The following is a 23069-nucleotide window of genomic DNA, read 5'->3' on the forward strand; positions in this document are numbered from 1 at the left end:
CCGGGCAGAGCTTCTACTTTCGCCTCCCCCGCCCCCCCCCCCCCCCGGGGACTCTGGCTTTGCAAAGCCTTTGTCCACGGCCAGAGAGTCGGCAACGCTTTGGCCACGGATTCCGGCCCTGGAGAAACCCCTGATGTCACTTTACATATATGGACAGTGATGTCAGGAGCTTTCCCAGGTTGTCCCTGTCCATGGGCAGAGCACTTGTGATGCTCTGTCTGGGGACTCCGGCATTGGGAAGCTCCTGACATCACTGTCCACATAGTAATGTCAGGAGCAGTATACGTTTTTTTTGCGGGATCTCAGGATGGAATAGCAAAATCTACTACGCTATTCCATCCTTCAAAAATAAGGTATACCGACGTCTACCAGCCCGACGGAGGCTAAAAGGACGTAATGGAGACCTATGAATTATCGTTTACATTGTTTATAGTGTACGTTAGGAGATTTTCTCTAGAATAAATGTAGGACAATAACACGATGTGAAGGGGGCTTTAAGAGAGGGGGAAGCACTTGTTTGGATATAAGGAACACTAAGTTTCTTACATTGCCATTAAAGTCCAATGTGTTTTTACGCTGCAAAAATCAGAGGCTTACCCAGGGATTTCTGCCGCAGATGTGCCACAAGTGTGTAACAGATCTGCACGAGAACTAGTCCCGTTGTCATTCAAAGGGGCTTATCCCCGGCTTTTCCGTGCAAAATAAGTAGCATGCTACTTATTGCTGTGCTGGATTTCTTTTCATAGTGAGGACAAAAATACAAATGACACACATTTTCGTAGCATGTGAACTGGGTTGCAGAAACCTCATATGCATGGGATGCAGATTGTTATTGAAATCCGTATCAAATCCAACACGGGTGAACAGGGCCTTAGGGTGAGTTAAAAAAAACACCTGTTAGGCAAAATGCACACGATGCGTATTTGCCGCATGTATTTTCGTGCAGAAAATCTGCAGCGTAATACAGTACCAGCAAAGTAAATGAGATGTCAAGAAATCTCATCTACACGTCTCAGATTTTTTCTGCACATAAATTGACCTGCGGTGCGTATTTTAAAATCTGCAGCATGTCAATTTATTTTGCGTTTCCGCTTGCAAATTGTATCTGACCAGTTTTAAAAAAATCAAAAATAACAAATCCGCAGCATAAGTCCTGCACCTACTATATTTCCAAATCAAAATGTAAAAACGGCACCTAAGAAGGCACTATTAGGGCTCGTCCACATGTTGCGGAATTGCTGCGTTTTTTTAGTAGCAGCATAGTGGATGAGATTTAACAAATCTCATCCACACGCTGCATAAAAATTCAGACGAGAAATTGACCTGTGGTGCGTATTTTTCGGACTGCAGCATGTCAATTCCTGTTGCGGAAAGTGAACTAAATTGCTGCGTTTTTCAGAGGAGATGTCACCATCTCCCAACATTGAGAAAAACACAGCAAATTCCGCACCGTTTTCTGCAGTAAAAAAAATTCAGGAAATTGTGCGTTTTTTTTCTGCTACTTTCAACGGAATTGCTGCACAAATTTTCTACAGCAATTCCATTCTGTGTGGACAAGTCATTAGGTGCGGATTTTACCAGCAGCTTTCCCTGCGCGGTTTTGATGCAGATTTTCTGTACCAAATTCCTCAACGTGTGCATGTAGCCTTACAGATTTTGTTAGGGATTTGCAGCAAATTAACCCTTTGCATTGTAAAGGGTAAAATACATTCCAATTCTGCAACATAATAGGCATGCAGCTGATTTAATAATCAGCACCACGTCCTAAATTCCATGCAGATTTGTTTCTGCTGCATGTGCATATGGCTTTGAAAACCACCCCATTCACGAATTAGGGCTTATTCAGACGAACGCGTTAAATGTCCGTGTGACGGCCGTTGTTTTAACGGCCGTCACATGGTTGCATGTATTTCTATGGGGCTATTTACACGGCCGTTGTTTTAACAGACTGTGTGAAGGGCCCTGAAAAAATAGGACATGTCCTATTTATGTCCGTTTTTAGAGATTCCACAAAAGTCTATGAGTGATCTAAGAGAACGGGTCCCACACGGGTGCAAATTTGTAGTGAAAAACGGCCATTAATAACGGCCGATTTCGCACACATTCGTGAACATTTGTAGTGACTTTTCAGTGCGCAATCCGCACAAGAAATAGAAGACAAATCCGCCACTTTTGAAGTTGCCTTATTGAAACGTCCGTGTTCGGTCTGTGATGTATGGACCGTATATTGGCAGTATTTCCCGGACCGACCACAGTTCAGGGAGCCGGGCTCCTAGCATCATAGTTATCTATGACACTAGGAGTCCCTGTCTGTCCCCGGTCCCGTACTGAAAACATGATTACAGTACGGGACAGTTTTCCCACGTAGAGACAGGGACACCTAGCGTCATAGATAACTATGTTGCTAGGAGCCTGGCTCCCTGAACTGTGTTTGGTCCGGGAAATATGGCCGATACACGGTCCATATAAAACGGACCGAGCACAACCGTCTGAATAAGGCCTTAGTCTATTTACACAGTGCGGTCAAATCAAATTTTTTGCAAAATCGCAAAAAAAACACGTGATTTTACCGCACTTCGACTATAGCCTAAAAGCACTGTTTTATCATGTTTTGTACCCTTCTTTTATGCAATTTTCGTAATCGCAGAACAAATCACGCGGTTTTGCCGTGATTTTTAAAAAATCGTGCCAAAAAACCGCTAGGGAAACAATTTTATTTTTTTAACATACTGTACTTTATATATTCTTCAAGTGGGGTCAGGAGGAATGTGAATCAGCATGGAAAGGGGGGAATCACTCACCAGCATGCAGGCTCCAGACATCTGTGTAGAGAAGGAGCTGTCATGTGGGCGGGATCTCTCCACACGGAGCTTCTACATCCTGCATCTTCCCCTTCTGTAAGTTCTCTCAGGGCCCCAGCGTTACTTCAGAGTAAGGAGCGTGCCCTATTATATTGCAGGGTCCTTTCCTTTCTCCAAGTAACTAACACTGGGGCCCCCAATGAAATGTGTAAAGTTGCTGAGAAGCGGGCCACTTTTTTCATCATTGTGCCGGGCCCATGACAGCAGTACCAGCTATACTTCCTTGATGGCGGCCCTGAAGACAATAATTGTGTAGGCACACAACCTATTGACAAGTAGAATGGTAACGCCCAGTTGCCAATTTATTCATACATTTCCAGGAGGAATAACGTGAACAGCACAATGCAGGGTTCTAAGAAAGAACATTTAGCTAATGTGCAGAGATAAATCAAGAAAACTTCATAGAGACAAAAATAGAATTAGGCTGATTACAGATCTCAGGAAGTGAGAATTGAAAAACCTCATTTTATATAACATTTTCCTGTGACAGGAAGGCACAGAGACAAAGTGCTCATTTTGATATATCAGTATTATAGCTGTCATTTTGTGAGATTATTTTACTGTACAGTACATTGTGCATGGGTGATAGTGGTAGGTGGACACATGTACTTCAGATGCACACATTACATGCTATAACTTTTCTCCTGCTTCAGCTGCCTCCTGACGTTCTGTATCACCGGCTGTCTCTTCCACTATAGGAAATTCATCAGGATGTGGTGTCTCTTCTATTGCAACAATCTCCGCCACATGGGGCTTTACAAACTCTGACAATATAAAAGTGAAATCATTGGCACATTATTTCCTTATATCACAGATTGTACATTTCCAAACAACGTTTACCTCTTTTTTTTTTTTTCTGATTCCAAAACTTCTCTGTAACATTCCATTGGAGACTTTGACAGACTCTACTAAACCTTATTAGGCCCAGGCTCCAGAGTGATTATTAGGCATTGCGATTATTGCTCTGTGCGATCATGGTATATTGCTATGTGATATCGTGGGTTATTGCAGCTAGTGTTACCTAGTGATCGCTTGTCTATATGCCTGTGATTTAGGATTGTAAAAAATCAGACGATGTGGGATCATCCCAATATATGTTCATTATACTCGTACTGAGGTGTCAGCTCACATAAATTTATACTTTTTACCTTGTATCCTTCTAGTGGATTATTGACTTATTGTAAATCCCTGAAATGCCTCTTCCCAATAGCGATTTCAAATGCTCCATTTTCCGCACAGCCATGGTGACATAAATTCTTGGAGGTATCTTATAATCATGGGAACCAAAGACAACCAGACCAAACAACCTCTTTAATTTTGGTACAAGATACTTTGCAACTTGACAACTGAAATGCTTTGTAATGTTATTTCTGCTATCTGATATGACTCCGTTTTCTCAGATGGCATATACTTCAACTTGTTAATCTGGCACCAGACATGGGAAATCAGTGTAGGATGTAATATCAGAAGGATAAATAACTGGAAGTATGCAGCAGCCTTCGTATCAGTAGTTTTCACTGTAATTTGTATTAGAAGTTGTCTGGACATTTTTTTATGGATCACCATTTCTCAGGATAGGCTATCAATATCAGATCGGTTGGGGTCTGACTCCCAGCACCCCCGTGATCAGCTGACTGAAGGGGCCGCGGCATTCGTCGACTCGGCCTCTTCAATCTTTGCCAGACCTAGCGCTGTATACATCGGTAGCAGCTGTGCTTGGGATTGCAGCTCAGTCCCGTTCACTTCAATCCCAATCACAGCCTGCTTGTAAACTGGGAACAGGCCACAGCAGTTGAACCCCCACCGATCTGATATTGATGGCCTGTCCTAAGGGTAGGCCATCAATAAATATTGTCCAGACAACCCATAGAGTTAAAATACACTAAATAGGCAAAAGTATGTGAACACCTGACCATCACACCTATATGAGCTTGATAAATGTTCCATGAATGTTAACCCCTAATGACAAAGCAATTTTTTTCGTTTTTCTATCGTCACATTCAAAGTGCTCTAACTTTTTATTTTCACGTGGACATGGCTGAGGACTTGTTGAACTAAAATAATTTTATTTTGCATCGCTGCTTTCCAAGAGCCATTGTTTTTTTATTTTTCCATCAATGTCACCATATGAGGGCTTGTTTTTTGCGTGACTTCATTGCTACCATTTTGGGGTTCGTGGGACTTGTTGATTAACCTTTTATTATTATTTTTTGGGGGGAATTGAAAAAAACAGCAATTTTGTCGTTTTTTGCGGGTTTTTTTTATGGCGTTCACCTTGCAGTTTAAATAATACGCTAAATACATTTTTTGTGTGTACCTTTTATTAATTTTTATTTCGCAATTATTTTTTAGTCCTACTACTTCAGGGGACTACCCGGTATACCAAAACATTACTGCCCGTCAGTATAAAACTGACAGGAATATATTAGGCCATTCCTCTGGCATGGCCTAATAGGCATATAGCCAGGGCAGGCCTGGGGGCCTTTGTTAGGCCCCGGGCTGCCATTGCACCCCATCGGATGCCCGCAATTGCATTTACGGGCCGCCGATGGGTGACAGAGGGAGCTCCCTCCCTCTGTAAACTACTCAAATGCAGCGGTCGCTAATGACAGCGCCATTTGAGGGGTTAAACGGTCGTGAGCTAAGTAAACTTTGATCACTACCATTGGAGCAGGAGCCCGGCTGTCATCAGACAGCTGATCACACGCTCCACCCGTGCAGGACGTTGATTAGGCCGCCGTGAAAAGGCGGCGACCTAGAATAAAGCCCCTTAATGATAGCCGTGAAAAGGTGTATTGGTGGGTATTATGGAGATAATATGGAGTTGGTCCCCCCTTTTGTAGCTATAACAGACTCCACTCTTCTGCGAAGACTTTCCACAAGATTTTGGAGTGTGTCTGTGGGAATGTGTGTCCATTCAGCCAAAACAGCATTTGTGAGGTCAGACACTGATGATGAACGAGAAGATCTGCCTCACAATCAGCTTTCCAATTCATCCTAATGATATTTGATGGGGTTGAGGTCAGGGCACTGTGCAAGCCACTGGAGTTCCTCCACACCAAATTCGTCACACCATGTCTTTATGGTCCTTGCTTTCTGCACTGGGGCACAGTCATTCTGAAACAAAAAAGAACCTTCCCCAAATTGTTCCCACAAAGTTAGAAGCATACAATTTTCTAAAATGTCTTTGTATGTAGTAGCATTAACATTACCCTTCACAGGAAACAAGGAGTCTAGCCCAAACCCTGAAAAACAGACCCGGACCATAATCCCTCCTCAACCATATTTTACAGTAGGCACTAGGGATGCACGATGCATCGAAACTTCGATACTGTTTCGATACTCTGCATCCCCAAACGGTTCGATACCGTTATTTCGTGTACTTTGATACTTAGCTGTGCGGCCGCACAGCTCAGTATTGTAACACATGAGTGTATGGGAGCGGGGCTGCGGCTGTGTAATACAGTAATTGCTGCGGTTCTGAGTCCTGACAAGTGTGCGGGGTCAGGATGATGCGATGCGGCTGGCGCGGCACTGAAAACAGAACATGGCGGGCGCGCTACAAAACACCCCCGTGTTCTGTCCTCAGTGCCTGAACCGCCGCTCATTAGTGCAGCGCCGGCCGCATCTCCTCATGCTGACCGCGCGCGCACTTACTGTCAGGAGCGGGGCAATGACTGTATTACACAGCTGCAGCCCCGCTAGCGGAGATCAGAGAAACCTCTCATCTCCGCCGTTATTCCCGTGAATGCTGCGATCACAGCGGACTGCAGCATTCAAGAGGAAGTGAGAAGGGGGTGCCCCTTGGATCGCATCACAGGGAATTCCTGTGATGCGATTGAGGGACATATCATATATGGGCAGACAGCCCAGGGTCCATTGAAGGACCCCAGGGCTGTCCTACCATATTTCCTGTTAGGGCATACTTAGACTTAGGTATGTCCTAACAACTGCCTGTGTACTATCAGTACACAGGCTAATGTACTGTAATATAGATATATGTCAGTACATTAACGTTTAAAAAATAAAGTAAAAACATAAAGTAATGTTAAATAAAATAAAAAATACACATACACCTTTTTTACAATAAACATTAAAATAAGTCTCAATACATAAAATATACATATTCGCTATTGGCGCGGCCGTGATAACCTGCACAACAAAATTTTTTTGCATCATTTATGATGTGTATGCTGTAAAAAATAAAATAAAAACTGCTTTCTATCACTTATTGTGGGGCACGAGGTGTGATGGATTTAACCTCCATGTACCTCACATTAATAGTAATTAATCCCATCATGTACCTTACATATTAACCCATTATGACTGAGAAACATGATGGGGTTAATTACTATTAATGTGAGGCACATTCAAAATTCATCACACCTCGCGCCTCACATCACAAAATGGAAGAACTTTTTTCCTTTTTATTACTGTTGGCAAAGTATCGAATTGGTATCGAAATCGCAATACTACACAAAGTATCGGTATCGAAGTCCAAATTCTGGTATCGTGACATCCCTAGTAGGCACTATGCAGTGCTAAAGGTAGCGTTTTCTTGGCATCTGCCAAACTCGGATTCATCCATCAGACTGCCAGATAGTGAAATGTGACTCATCACTTCAGAGAAGTGTTTACATTGCTCCAGAGTCCAGTGGTGGCAGGCTTTACAACCACTCCATGCGACGCTTGGCATTGTGCATGGTGATCTTAGACTTAGTGCAGCTGCTCGACTATGAAAACCCATTTCATGAAGCTTCAGCTCTTGTGCTGATGGCACTTTCAGAGGCAGTTTAGAACTCTGTAGGGAGTGATGCAACAGAGGATAGGCGATTGTTACACACCACACTCTTCATTCAGCACTCAGTGGCCCCGCTCTGAGTTTACAAGGTCTACCGCTTCATAGCGGAGCTGTTACTCCTAGAAGCTTCCACTTACAACAGATCTAGCAGATCAGAACGGATTTATGGCAATTGTGGAATCCTATGACTCTTTTAAAGTCACTGAGCTCTTCAGTATGACCCATACTACTACTAATGTTTGTCTTTGGCAATTGCATGCACATATAAGCCAAATGGGGCAGGATAAAATATCAAGAAACATCGAAGTCGCTCTTCTCCAATAGGAATCCACATAATCCAACAGTGGATTAAAGCACAAATATTTATTGTCACAGAAAAATGTAATGTCTTTGAGGGAGATATGTTTCCCTTCATCAGACAAATGAGACTTATATTTTACATCAATCATGTTCCGTGATTTTTACCGGCTTCATTTACCTTGTATGTGCATTTGTTGACACTTAGTGCCTGTACTCAAAAGCTGTAAAACAGACAACGGCTGCCCTGACCGGCTGTGTCCAATTGTCAAGGGTTACTAAGAGTTGTGCCTAAACCAAAGGAAAACCATCCAATATGAGTGCATGTGATCAGAAACGTATCCTTTCACATTGATTTGTACGTAACTACCCTATGAAATGCAGGCCCAAATTTTTTAGACACCTCCACTTCTGCTATGGATGGTTGTGTGCTTCATTTTATGCACCTCCTTGCCACAGGTGTCTTTGAAACACGTTAACTCAATAATTATCGGGGTGTCCACATACTTTTGGTCATATAATGTATGTTGTCCAGTTTCCCAGCTAGCATGCATTTTTTAATGCATAGGTTAATGCCTTGGAGCGTGAAGATAAGCAGCTGCCAGTCACCTGGAATACCTCATCTGGAGGGAATACATTTTTCCTCTAATATCAGATAGCGAACAGCCCCACAAACATTATATTGTAGGTAGATCCTAAATTACTCTTACCCTTGTCAGATTCCTTTTTGGAGAGTTGACCTAATAAGATAGAAATAATAGATGATATAAGCGTATTTATAAAACTTATGATTCATCAAAGGGAAAACACTAGCTTCTTCTTCACTGTCTTCCCTTTCTGTAATTCTAGATATAGCTTGCAGTGCATGTGACACTAAACTTAAAAATGCTGATCTCTCTAGATGTTCTTCCACAAAAACCTAGAGTTAACACGTAGTCATACATATTAATATCCAAGACCTGCTCAGATAGACTTCACTATGAAGATATGTGTATTTGTGCAGATACATAATGTTCCGGCTACTTCTTTGCCTGGTCATGACATTGTTAAAGATCCCTAAGTTCTATAGCTAGGAAGCCTCACTTCTTATTCCCTCCTCTGATTACAGTTAGACCAGAAAAGCGATGAACATTGGAGGTTGTAAGTGATAAGATGACTAAATATACTTCAATAATATTGATTAGATTTGTTTAAATATTTTCTGATTTAAGCTGACCATGAACATGAGATTAAAGTCGGCCGAAATGGGAAATTTTGGCCGACCAACGTTAAAACAAACTATCAGTTGCGATAGCCAAGGCAGACTTCTGATCTGATCAAGAAATATGATCCGATGCTTGGGAAATTTTGGCCGAGGTCGAACGTGTACAGTGGCATACATGGCCAAATTTGACCAATCATTTGCCACTTTGTGCTGTCCCCAGCGAGTCAGTTTACTCTGTTATGTTGCTGGTGGGATTGTTTGTAAGAGCTATCCCACGGACAATTAATCTTCCGCATTCTGGCCAATCAAAGTTCTATGTGTATGGCCAACTTTAGTCTCTGGTCACACTTGAGAGTTCAGATTAGCATAAAATGCTACGATATCCTATCCAGTAAAAAAATTATATACCTAATATAAACCTGACAGCCATATTATAAGTTAATGTGGATAAAAAAGATATGGATCATAATGGATCATAACAGATCATAGCGGATTCCAACAAATCCGTCATGAATCATGCAAAAATGAAAGCCACGATTCCAATGTGAACTGAGCCTTAGTACTTTGTATTTATATAGTAGTTACGACTAGCTTGCTTAAGATACATTACATTCTATACACAAATATCAGTAGATGAAAATTCATCCACTATAATAACACTAATAATTGTTATTTGCAGCATTTGCTTTCTGTTATGTTACCTTTTTGTTTTCCGCCTTTGGGACGAAATTTTGCTGGAGGTTCTTCTTTCTTTTTTCCTGGTGTCACTGTTTCCATGACATGACCTGCAGCATCGGCAACAAACATAGCCATTCCAAGCTCACCCATCATATGCGTCACTATTAGCTGGAGCAGCAAATGAAGAGTCTTGTCATCACACACTAACATGCGATATTATCTGCTATTTGCATAGATAAATCATGGCACTTTATAAAGGATTAGTAGACTTGAGCACATGTTGATAATAGACAAAAACTAACTGTGAATGTAAAAGTAAAACGTGAAACAATGTCAGTGTTACAATGCAGAATTCCTTGACCTTTCTTGTAGAAGTCAACATCTCATCATTTTATTATCGCTTCCATAGATATTTGACCTCAAGAACTTCATTGCCTCAGGCTGGCAGTTGGTCAATAAGATAATCATCTTTCTTACTACAGTAACCTAGGGTAGCATGCCCTAGGACTTTGTTTAGAGAGGTTTTAATAGATGTTAATATGGAAATGTTATTAATCGTGTAGGCAAAGAAACACATCGACGTGAAACAGCCGGAAGGTGTTAAGTATGTAAGAACCAGAAAAGATTAGGGCGCTTCCACACATGCAGAATGGAACAGTCTTTCTTCTGTGCAGCCAAATACAGCTCTGTAGAACTGCTTGCCTTTTAACACGAAATACTATGGTTTTGTGATGTCGTTTATGGCCGTACAGCTTCTACAGGTGAAACAAGTTGAAAGAACTTGTTTCACCTGTAGAAGCCAATATGGCCAAAAACTCTTTGTAAAACCGTGTCAGTTGATGGTAAAATGTGCACAGTTTTGCCAACCAATAATTGACTGCACAGAAAAGAAACAGTGCCATTCGGCATGTGTGAAGGCACTCTTGCCCTCTAAAAGTAATGAACCTGTATGTGGTTTTCCTAAAAGTCCAAGGGGGAATTTATTAAGACTGGAGTTTCACACACCAGTCTTAATATAAAGGAAGTTTGAGTAAGATGCAAATGCCTTAATATAACTGTGTCACATTTTTCAGCCAACTATGTGCCACAATTGTGGAGCAACGACCACGGTTATGCGCCATCCATTCCCCCTTTCCCATCGGACATACTGTAAAATAAAAAATAAGTATACTCACGTCATGTCAACATCATCAATGCTGCGTCACATACAACGTCCTGACGCATCCCGGCGCCAGGACCTTGTATGACCGGCAGCGTGCTGAGGGAGTCCAAGGGGACTCGGAGGGGAGAAGAAAAGGGAAGCAGTCAGACAAGCATACTTTTAAAAGGAAAATTCAATGTTCGGCGGGGGGGGGTTTGTTGTGATGGTCTGATCTGGGGCATAAGGTAATGGGCCCCACTATACTTTACGCCAGTAAGTGATAATCAATTTGTCAGCCCTCGGTGTCCCTGCCCCCATTCTGAAGCCATGCCCCCTTTCCCACAAAAGTGGCGGGGCTGGCGTAAAAAGGCCCTTTTGCGACTTTTCTATGCCAATGAAAGGTTGATAAATTCCGCCTTATGTGCACAGTCAAAGGCGATGATAAGTGATAGATAAAGCCATTTCAGCTATGATAGTCAGCTGTGAAGTCATTGTAAGTAGATAGTAATTATTTCAATCCGTGGTGCAGAAATGATAGTGGTCTGGCCTTGTTCATATCTGAGTTAGAGGCTCCGTCATTTTTGCCAGCCGAAATAGCACAATAGCGACGGACATCGTGACAAAAACCTGACAGAACTCATTAAAGTCAATGGGTTCCGTCAGCTGCAGTTGGTCTGGCAACTCCGGTTTTTCGTTGTTCGGCTCCTGTGATGGAGACTGACACAGATGTAAATAGAGCCTAAATGTAAGGTGAGACTTTCTTTGTAATATGAAAATAATAAAAACAAAAAGAGAATAAATAAATAAAAGTTGGTGATACCAGTGTGAAAAATGTTAGGCCACATGGGGCGGCAAAGACGCAGGCACAATGCGGATGAAAACTGCACCAAACAGCATTTCAAGGTTTTCAAATTGATTGTTAATAGCCACGCGTTTTTGCGGGTAAGAAGTCCCGTTTATCTGCAAAATTGGGTGGCCATTTTGTCTAAGGACAAAATTATACATGTAATGGGGAATATGGAGTTTATAATTACCTGGTGCCCTCCAGTTGCGCCCCTCTGTCGTGGTTCTGTCGTTTTAGGGTCCCCTCTGTGTTGTCTCAAAATGGCCACAGCGCTTTTCAGACTGAGTCTAAGACACTCCATCTGTTCACAGATTGCACAGAACTGCTCATGTGAGCAGCTCTGGCCAATCCGAGAACAGTGGGAGTGTCTCAGACTCGTAATCTGAAAAGCGCTGTGGCAATTTTGGGACAGCAGAGACGGAACCCTAAAAAGGCAGACCAACGGCAGAGGGGCACAAGTGGAGGGCATCAGACATTATTACTCCATACACACTATCCTATTTAAAATGTCCCGGAAGCGGTGGGTCGCTTTAAGAAATAGACCCTCAACGAATACACAATTTTGCAAGTAAACAGCAGTGGCCTTACCCTATGGGTGCATTTAAAGGTACCAGATTTTGGCGGGTGTTTTTTTGTCACAATTTATGCAGTCAGGGCAAAAAAAGTTACTCTATGTAAGTATTCTCTCAATCCTCTGACATCTTCATTATGATTTGTCACTTGCAGCCCCTGATGATTCAAATTAACTTAATTAAAAAAAACTACCTTGAATTCAAGGTCATTATTGAAGTAAAAATGCCAAATTTCACTTATCCATAACCATCTACCATTATCTTAAAAAGAAGACCATCCCGTTATAGCAGATATGGATTCCCCTCCCACATGGTAACAATTGCACCTAGAGAAGTATCAAGATCAGACTGTTCATCCGTATGTTCTTTTTTTTTTACTGAAGTGTTATATATCTAATGGTTCCCTGCAATGCTGTCCTAAACTACTCCTCTATATTTTATACATTAAAGAGACATTTATGTTATATTACCTTAAATATCTATAAATAGAGAGAAACCCAGTGGCCCTACAATCCACAGACAGTTATTTTGCAGTTTAGAATTAGAAATAGACAATGGTTGAGGAAAGAATACCTGCAATCTATAGAGTTCTGTGAGGATAACCTTTATGTAGTCCGATTTCTCTGTGTATGTACATGCTGAGGCCACAAAATTTGTCTTTTCACATTTGTGGGAAATCTGGACATTTATTTAGTTCCTCAATGACTGACTTGCATTGTATTTCATATGTAACAAGCTTTCCGACTGATACCGTTATGGCTCTGTTCACACATGCATTGGTGGAATGTGTCAGGGATTTTGGCATTCTCGTAGTGAAAAATTGTGGAGATCCCTAAGAAACCCCAACCCCAGATTGGGCGGGATTAGAGGTGTGTCTTAAAAGGAAAAAAAGTTGCAGCGGCGCGCTACATCGGTTATCCCTCTTTGCAATTCTTGGGAGTTGGGAGGTATAGTTTGAGGTACTTTAGAATTCCAAATAGTCACTGTTGGACCCCTTTGACTTTAATGGGGTCCGTTGGGGTTTCTTAGGGATCTCCATAATTGTTCATGACGAGAATGCCAAAATCCCTGACACATTCCGCCCATGCACACCCGGTTCAGCCCACACAGTATCATGCTCCCATAGTGCCTCCCACATAGTATAATGCCAAATAGCGGCCCCCACACAGTATAATGCCGTCTAGCTGCCACCATACAGTATAATGCTCCCATAGCTGCCCCCATACAGTATAATGCCAAAACAGATGCCCCCATACAGTATAATGCCCACACAGATGCCCCATGCAGTATAATGTTCACACAGATGCCCCCATACAGTATAAAGACCACACAGATGCCCCCATGCAGTATAATGCCCAAACAAATTTCCCCATACAGCATAATGAACCATAGCTGCCTCATACAGCATAATGCCCCCATAGCTGCCTCTATACAGTATAATACCCCCATAGCTGCCCACATACAGTATAATGCCCACACAGATGCCCCCATACAGTATAATGCGCCATAGCTGCCCCCATACAGTATAATGCCACATACAGCATAATGCCCCATAGCTGACGCATACAGTATAATACACCCATAGCTGACCTCCTACAGTATAATGCCCCAAAGCTGCCCCATACAGTATAATGACCCCTTAGCTGCCACCATACACTAAAATTCCCCACAGCTGACTGTTCAGTATAATGCCCCTTTAGCTGCCACCATAGTGTATAATGCCCCCCTTAGCTGCCCCCATACAGTATAATGCCCCATAGCTGCCCCATACAGTATAATGCAGCCTTAGCTACCCCCATACAGTATAATGCCCCTTAGCTGCTCCTAGTGCCAGTGCCACATATAAAGTGCCAGTGCCAACATAGATAGTGCCCATGTAGATAGTGCCACACACAGTGCACATGTAGATAGAACCAGTGTCTCCTGTAGATAGTGCCACACTGCCCATGTAGATAGTGCCACACCCCCTTAAAGATAGTGCCACAACCCCTGTAGCCAGACTCCATCTAGGGGTGGAATCCCCAGTCAGCATCTGCCATGTTGAGGCTGGGAATTCCGCTCCTGGAGCCCCATATATGGACAATGACGTCAGTGATTGTGTGCGGATTTTCAATTCTGAAGCATTCCCTATATGTTGTGGATTTTTACGGAATTTTGATGCATATTTCATGGTGAAATCTGCTTTAAATCCACAGCAAAGTCTGCAGCTGAAAAATTCTGTAACACCTGAACATAGCCTAAAATGCTGATGGAAGAGAGCAACATTGACACACAAAGTTATTTTCCAGCGTCACTGCCCAGCCATCTAATGGGCGCTCTCTAAACGCCTACATATTTAACTCTTTAGAGGCATAATGTAGATGCCCCTATTTAGAGTTTGCATTAACATAAAAACTCTATGTCCCTGCATTCACATGTTGTGTTTTTATTGCATTTTTGATCTGTTGGGGAGAAAAGCGCATCTATAAAATGCATGCGTTTTTTAATTACCCATGCTTTTTCAAAAGTGTTTCCACTGTAAGCCTATGACTGGTAAATTAAAAACCAGATTACAGGTGAAACACAATGCAATATGTGAACCCAGACTAATTGTTTATGATTAAATGCTTATGTTTATGCATATGATTAAAATTATTACCGACATCTTGTTCTTAGTAGCAGCAAAACCAATGGTTAAATATTAAATATTTGTGGATATAAATGAAGGATTCGTGAAATATCTTATGATTTTAGTGAAGGTGTTTGTAATTCGAGCACTGTTAACCCGTGGTGTAGAGGGTGAAAGATTGTGATCAAAAGAAGGACACACAGTGAAACAATGGTGGAGGTAGAGATGAAAATATGTGCTCAGTTTATTAGTGAACAGTGATAGGACACATACAGATGTGCTGAATACTCTATGAAGGATACAGTATATTGGTGATATTACAGTACAGTATGATATAACACAGTTATACAACAGCGCTGTTTCATAAGACTCCTAAAACTAGAACCTTTCAGAATCCTCCCCGGTTGTGTACTGCCAACTAAAAGAACTCCCAAAACGTCTACATAAGCCCCTTTGGTGTGTTCTAAAGATTATTTTTTAATACCTTATCCCATTACCAAGCACTTTTGCCATGTGGCCCACGTGTTCAGCATTATCTAGTGGACTTTGTGTAAATCCAAATCTCCATCCAAATAAATATCCACCTCTTTATTGACACTATTTAAGCCATTTACGATGTGGGCATTGATGTGGATCAAGATTTAAATCCACAAGATTTCCCTAGGATGCTGCTAAATTGCAGGGGCAGGAGGGGGGTGTTATGAAGAGTCCAGAATCATAGAATATCTTCTCCCAGACTAAGTGTCTGATAACTAAGGAATAACGTAGTAAAAAATAGAAGGATCTTTTATATGGAACTTTAGAATTCTTTAATATATATCGATTTTCGTCTTAACAGTACTCCAGTTCTTTTACCCACCTCATCTCATTGTTATATACTAGTACCTGTAGTCACACTTTATAATCCTGTAAGAAGTAATTCGTTAACAATAATAGTTTTAGTAAATTTGTATTACTTTATATCAGTACTTTTTCTATAGTACATGGTAAAGCCAGGTATAGACACTTATGTACAATTATTCTCTTGGTATGGCTGCTGGAGTTGTTAAATGGCCCTAAGATGGGGATAATGACTTTATGAAATGACTAACTCATGGGGAAAATGGCTATGTAGCTTTTTATATCAAATGATACAGGTATAGAATCCTAGATCAAGTTAAGACCAAAGTAGAATAGACGTGTTGTTTACATTGTTATGGAACTGCAATTTGTTGCTTTAGGTTTGTTCTTAGTTTTAAGATGAATTACCTTTGATAATGCCTTTGGGATTAAAGACTAAATGATCATGCTGAAGGGATTTAAATAAACGAAGATGATAAATGAAAGACAAATATTATAATATTATTGATACATGGGAACATATTAAAGCCTGCCTCCATTTATGATAATGTTATCTATTGTATCTGTATCTAAATCATTTGATTCACAGTTTACGTAAACGTTATCAATCACCTCCTATCACTGTAGAGTAATATTTTATGGGCGATGGACATTAGTGAAGTCACTAGCTGCTAGCGTATAAATATGAATATTGTCTCAGCCCATGAAAAAGTTACGACAGTGTGCGTGGGACAGATATACTTTAAGTTGCCTCAGTTTATTAAGTTGCAGCTAGAAAAGAGGTAGGTTAAAGGAGTGGAGTCAACGACTTAGCCGATGGTTCTCAAACCATCTCGTAAATCCTCCCAATAGTGCATATTCCCAGGATTTCCCCATAACACTATTATTTTCCCTTGAAGACTTGCACTGCTGAGAGGTTTTAGAAGGAGTTTAAGAAGAGACGACTCATTCACACTATAATAGCACTATCATTCTACCCTCCATCATTTTCCCCTCTCAGTTATTTTTTCTTAGTATCAATCTGAGCTTCCTCCTCTGGTTCTTCACCCTCTGGATTAAACACACTTACAGTAAAATCATTAGTTTCAGTGCCATATTTGTTCTTTGCCCGGATACAGTATTTGCCAGAGTCAGATGTACAGACGGTTGTAATGGCAAAGCTGGCATATTTCCCGGACTCAAACTTAAGGATGCAGTGGTCATCTCCAGCCAGTTCCCTCTCATTCTTCAGCCAGGTGACCTCGGGAACTGGATCACCCCAGATATTACATGTCAGGTTAAGTGCCTAGAAGGTTATATAATAGATTTAGGATCAGTGTAAAGAATAATGAGGTTCATGTATCAAAACGTTGATCATCTTCTTAGTGAAATGGTGGGATCAACTACACAGTGTATCATATTAGGCAGCATTTCAGAAATTGGTTGAATGTGGAAAGGATTCTAGTCATGTCTATTGTATTTGTTTCATTTTTTATTTCGGAAATATTTTATACATTATTGTAACTGTTTAGCCACCCCCATTATTTAGGAAAAAGGACAATAGATAAAGCCCCTGATAATTGGAGGAAACTGTCTCAATTTCAGGATTTAAATGGTGCACATTTCAAGAGCTGTATTTTCGGATGGATTTGCTGCATTGATACTTATGCACCTATATGTCTTTGCTGCATTGATACTTATGCACCTATATGTCTTTACTATATAAAAAAATAATACATATATTTTATATTTATTCAACAGTCAGGACTCTTAATTGCTGTAGGGTTATTGGCATTATGAGTCCCTCAATGCATTTAAATGCAAGATCAGGACAAGGAAGAATTGTAAACTGACTATACTGAACTGTGTTTATTGTTACAGTCATTTAATATTAATACACAGACATAGCTACAAAAGCCTCTTCAAAATCACTATGCTTGAGCTGTGGTCTACATGGCAGGACTCCTCGACTTAAAAAGTTACCACTGCTTTTAAGGACCCAAGTCATTATCTGCAGTGTTTCTGCGTCCTATAGACAGACCTATGCACCGTTCCAAAATCAACCTGATTTTTTTGCCCTTTTTTTTTTGAAATACTGAAACATTGCTTTACCTTTCCTTCTTGTATAGTAACAACATCAGGCAAACCTCCTATTACTCTGGCACGATCTAGAAGGACAGAAGATACATAATCAGTATTCAAAACTATTGGATGATCGGACACATACATATGGCTAAAAGCCCATCGTTGTTATAATAGAGATCAGCCGACTTCTGAAATTGTGATGACTGCAAGACATACTTGCCTTATTGTCAGCACGCCACAGAAATGTTTTCTGTATAAACCTCACCCACTAATACAGGTCCATGCCCCCATAGGTGCCTGCATTAGCATTGGCATGAGAGTGATCCCATTAATAGTGTCATACAGACTACATACAGACTACTCCCATTATCAGAGCAAGCACCGTGTCCCCATAAACAGTGACAGCAGAGTGTCCTTCTATAGAAAGTACTAAAACAGTACCTCTGATAAAAACAAAGCCAGCCGAGTGTCCCCCAATAAAAAGTGCCCGCAGACTGCCCCTATTAACAGTAGTTAGTGTGCCTTGAAAAAAAAATCTTCAAGAGGTCTATGTCAGAGATCCATAGTTTATGGCCCATACACAACCTGACCTGGTCACAAAAATCTCCACCCTGTCCTCAAGTAACTACCCTTGTGGCTTTACTCTGCACTTTATATCTGTGTAGGATCAGATACTGGCTGAGCGACAGTTTCATGTAGCTTTATATTTCCCTTGCCAACAGAATGAGCAGGTGCCCTGGACAAAATGAGCACAATCAGCATCTTGTACCTATTGTCTCACTCAATAGCGGATTATCATATGGGCGGTTCGGACGGCCGCCCGGGGCCCGAGGCTCCCAGGGGGCCCATGGCCGCCCGAACCGCACACAATCTTAAAAAACTATGCAGCGCTGTAGCGCTGCTAACTGCCTCGCTGTCCCGCTTACAACTGAATCTGCGTCCGCAGGACGCAGATTCAATTGGGTTGAATGCTGGAGCCTCGCTTCAGCATTCACTCTGCCGTGAGCGGCTCGGCCCAGGCAGGCACGATGTAGTAATGTCATCGCGCCTGTCTGCACGGAGTCACTCACGGGACAGTGCAGAGGAGGAGAAGCATCCCCCACCGTCGTGGGAACTGGGATAGGTAAGTAATCATGTTTTTTTTAAATTAGGTATGGAGGCATTATACTGTGTCGCAGCTATGGAGGGCATTATACTGTGTAGGACAGCTATGGGGGCATTATACTGTGTAGCAGCTATGGAGGCATTATACTGTGTAGGACAGCTATGGGGGCATTATACTGTGTAGGACAGCTATGGAGGCATTATACTGTGTCACAGCTATGGGGAACATTATACAGTGTAGGACAGCTATGGGGGCATTATACTGTGTAGCAGCTATGGAGGCATTATACTGTGTCACAGCTATGGGGAACATTATACTGTGTAGGACAGTTATGGAGACATTATACTGTGTAGGACAGCTATGGAGGGCATTATACTGTGTAGGACAGCTATGGGGGCATTATACTGTGTAGGACAGCTATGGGGGCATTATACTGTGTAGGACAGCTATGGGGGCATTATACTGTGTAGGACAGCTATGGAGGCATTATACTGTGTCACAGCTATGGAGGCATTATACTGTGTAGGACAGCTATGGGGAACATTATACTGTGTAGGACAGCTATGGGGGCATTATACTGTGTAGCAGCTATGGAGGCATTATACTGTGTCACAGCTATGGGGAACATTATACTGTGTCGCAGCTATGGAAACATTATGCTGTGTAGCAGCTATGGGGGCATTATACTGTGTCACAGCTATGGGGGCATTATACTGTGTCACAGCTATGGGGAACATTATACTGTGTCGCAGCTATGGAGACATTATACTGTGTAGCAGCTATGGGGGCATTATACTGTGTCGCAGCTATGGGGGCATTATACTGTGTCGCAGCTATGGAGGCATTATACTGTGTCGCAGCTATGGAGGCATTATACTGTGTAGCAGCTATGGGGGCATTATACTGTGTCGCAGCTATGGGCGATTATACTGTGTAGGGTCAGCTAAGGGGAAAATTATACTGTGTAGAGGCAGCTATGGAGGGCATTATACTGTATGGGGCAGCTATGGGTGGCAATATACTGTGAGGGCAGCTATGGGGGACATTATACTGAGCAATTACAAGAGCTGCAGGTCCAAGAAGGGAAACGCTGTGTAGCACTATATACAAGGGGGGATTGCTGTATAGCACTATATAGAAGGGAGCGCTGTGTATCACTATATCTAAGGGGGATTGCTGTGTAGCACTATATACCAGAGGGGGAGGGCTATGTGACGCTATTTACAGAGGGGGAGGACTGTGTAGCGCTATTTACAGGTGTCAGTGTGTAGCGCTATCTACAGGGGGCTGTGTGTGGTGCGATCTACTGTGTTTGACACAATTATATTCAGGGGCGCAGTCTATGGTGCTATAATATTTACGGGCCCAGCGTTTGGTACTATTTTATTCAGGGGCGCAGTGTTTGGTGCTATTATATTTAGGGGCACAGTGTGTGGCACCATGATAATATTATCTTTGTTTGTAGGTGTGGAAATGTTGGAAAAGTGAGGAGCCAAAGACATCTGAGTGGCAAATTCTGCAGAAATGGGTCATGGCCGGGAAAAGTCGTCATGAAGTCTGGACTGGATGGAGAAGAAAAGAGGAAAAAAACTACGTCGTCACCTGTGAGTCACTAGATTTATAGACAATCTGTCATCTCTACTGACATGTTTATTATAGGAAATCCTTGTATTTCACAAAGTCTTTGTGCAGTCCAGGACTGATAGACAAATAAGTGTTACTATTCCCCTTGTCAGGAGAATGTGTCCCTACACGGTGCGGTACTGTCAGCGATGGTTGGAGACTGTCAGTATGTGGGGACACAGCCTTTTGACAAGGGGAGTAGTAAAACCCATTTGTTAATGTCTGAACAAAAAGGAAGTGTTAACAATAGTTACAGGGCGGCGGTGGAGAAGGGGGGCCCAAGTTTGGGTAACAGCCCAGGGCCTATGTTCTACTTAATCCGCCACTGGTCTCACTCCTCTCATTACATTTAGATTGTAAGCCCTTATGGGCAGGGACCTCTCTCCTTTCCCCTCACTGTTCATTTTGATTATTTTACAGTTTCATTACTTCCCTAATTGTAAAGATGATCATTATTAATAGTGCCAGCAGAGTGTTCCACAAAAAGTAATGCCAGCATAGGGGGTTCCTCTACTGCTACAAGATATTGCTTAGGATTAGAAAAAGTAAAACCAGAAATGCCTGTAAAGAGAGGGCACTCGACTAGATTTATAAAAATTATATTGCTTAGGATGTTTGCAGGTACACTGGTTTAGTATTTGCATTGGGTGCCCAGAAACTCATTCAAGTTACAAAATTTGTAAAAGAATCCACCTTTGTCTATCAGACGACTACCATTGCTTTAGTAGTAGGAATCAATCATAAATGCAATACTACAAAGTACAACTCCCCATCAATGACAATACAAGCACACATGTAGAAATCTGCAGATAATGTAAGGTTACTCACTCTTTTCTGCTATTGCAGCTTGCCTGTTATTGGAGTAAAAGAAAGAAAGATTAAACTTACTTGCATACCTTCTTGACCAGAAACTGAGCTTCTCATACTACAGTTATTCTGTCCCATTCTAATCAATCTAACCCAAACTGCCCCAGGGCCAATTATGATGCAATGGGAAACTCTAAACCTACTAGTAAATATGTAATAAATATAGTGATTTAGTGAAGGAGGTTGTTGAGATCCTTCTGTACAAGTAAGCTAAGCGAAAACCACTTTACCACTATAATCACTGTCTATCCTTCCTAAGACCAAAATAATAGAGCTTCTTAGGAGGAAATACAGGTTCCATTAAACATAATCCACATTTCGCCCGCTAAGGATCAATGTTCACAAGTGTTAAATCTGGAGGAGCAGAGAGGTTAGTGTTAGTTAGTAGCATATATTATATCAATATTTACATCCTATCATAGTCTTTACTTAGCGATAAGAACAATGAATTGCAAATATAGATCCCAATATGACCCATTCCTACGGGTCACCACATTCCTACAGGACACCACCAGCTTTGCACTTCCCGATCAACCAAAAGAAAATGTAAACCAAAAAAGAAAAACATGACTAGAGAAAAAGGTCCTAGACACAATCTATCACACACGAATATAAAACTGAGGAGACTACGAGTTTATTTTCATATTATTTACAATGCTAAGTGAAACCTTTCATGATATACTTACTTCAATCTCTGGAATTCAGCATAGGCCTCGTCGAAAGCTGTAAAACAATATAACAATGATATTATTATATGTTTAGACACGGGGAAAAAAACATCTGCAGATTTTCTGTGAATGTGTTGAATGAAGATTTTGCTGTCCATTTTGCTGAGGATTTGCCACAGATTTTACCCTTTGCATTGCAAAACGCGGATTTTCAATGCTCTTACATCCAGTTTTTAAAAAGCACATTCACATGTATTATACTGTACGTTGTTGCAGACGTTCTTCTGAACATGCCCCAAGTTTTGCCAAGAAAGACTTCAATATACTGGTATATTGTAGACACTAATAAAAATCTATCTATCTATCTACAATATCTATCTCATTAACTCATATCTATCTATCTATCTATCTATCTATCTATCTATCTATCTATCTATCTATCTATCTATCTATCTATCTATCTATCTATCTATCATCATCTCATAACTATCCATCCATCCATCCATCCAGGGCCGGCCTTAGGTATGTGTGACTTGCACACACATTAAACCTGAATTATAAAATAAAAGAATCATATTATATCCCCATACCCATATATTTGCTGAAAGTAGAAGCCTGGCATATTGTAAAAAGGCCACCTAGCACTTTACACTTATGGCCGCCTTCATGCAATTTTGCATCAAACATAACGTTACGCAAAAAAATCCCTAAAAATTATTGTTTGTGGCTAAAAGTCTGACCAAACAGAGCCTGTGATTCACATAATCTTCTAACAATAAATGTTCAGAGTTCATAGATGCCACTTAGGCCTATGTCTACATGCACATATCTTCACATAATTATCAGAACGGAAGAGACCAAAAATCTCTGTGATCCAGACGCTGGGAAACATCCGA

General features: G+C 41.4%; 1 protein-coding gene and 1 long non-coding RNA gene across 2 annotated transcripts in view; one reads left to right on the forward strand and one right to left on the reverse strand.

The window, feature by feature from the left end:
- Positions 1–23069, forward strand: part of LOC142651538 (uncharacterized) — a 59596-nt gene that overhangs the window by 23238 nt on the left and 13289 nt on the right. The window contains exon 2 of the long non-coding RNA XR_012847640.1: positions 20481–20619. This is a non-coding gene — a long non-coding RNA (uncharacterized LOC142651538). The remainder of the gene's footprint in view (positions 1–20480; positions 20620–23069) is intronic.
- The window catches only part of MYOM1 (myomesin 1), a 98405-nt gene continuing 90582 nt past the window's right edge, over positions 15247–23069 (reverse strand). Inside the window, 4 exon segments of the mRNA XM_075826378.1 lie at positions 15247–17131; positions 17938–17993; positions 21467–21489; positions 22192–22228. Of these exon segments, the coding sequence (XP_075682493.1) occupies positions 16847–17131; positions 17938–17993; positions 21467–21489; positions 22192–22228 (401 nt within the window). The 3' untranslated portion in view covers positions 15247–16846.

This window comes from Rhinoderma darwinii, chromosome 5 (genome assembly GCF_050947455.1).
Source record: "Rhinoderma darwinii isolate aRhiDar2 chromosome 5, aRhiDar2.hap1, whole genome shotgun sequence".
Taxonomy (NCBI): domain Eukaryota; kingdom Metazoa; phylum Chordata; class Amphibia; order Anura; family Rhinodermatidae; genus Rhinoderma; species Rhinoderma darwinii.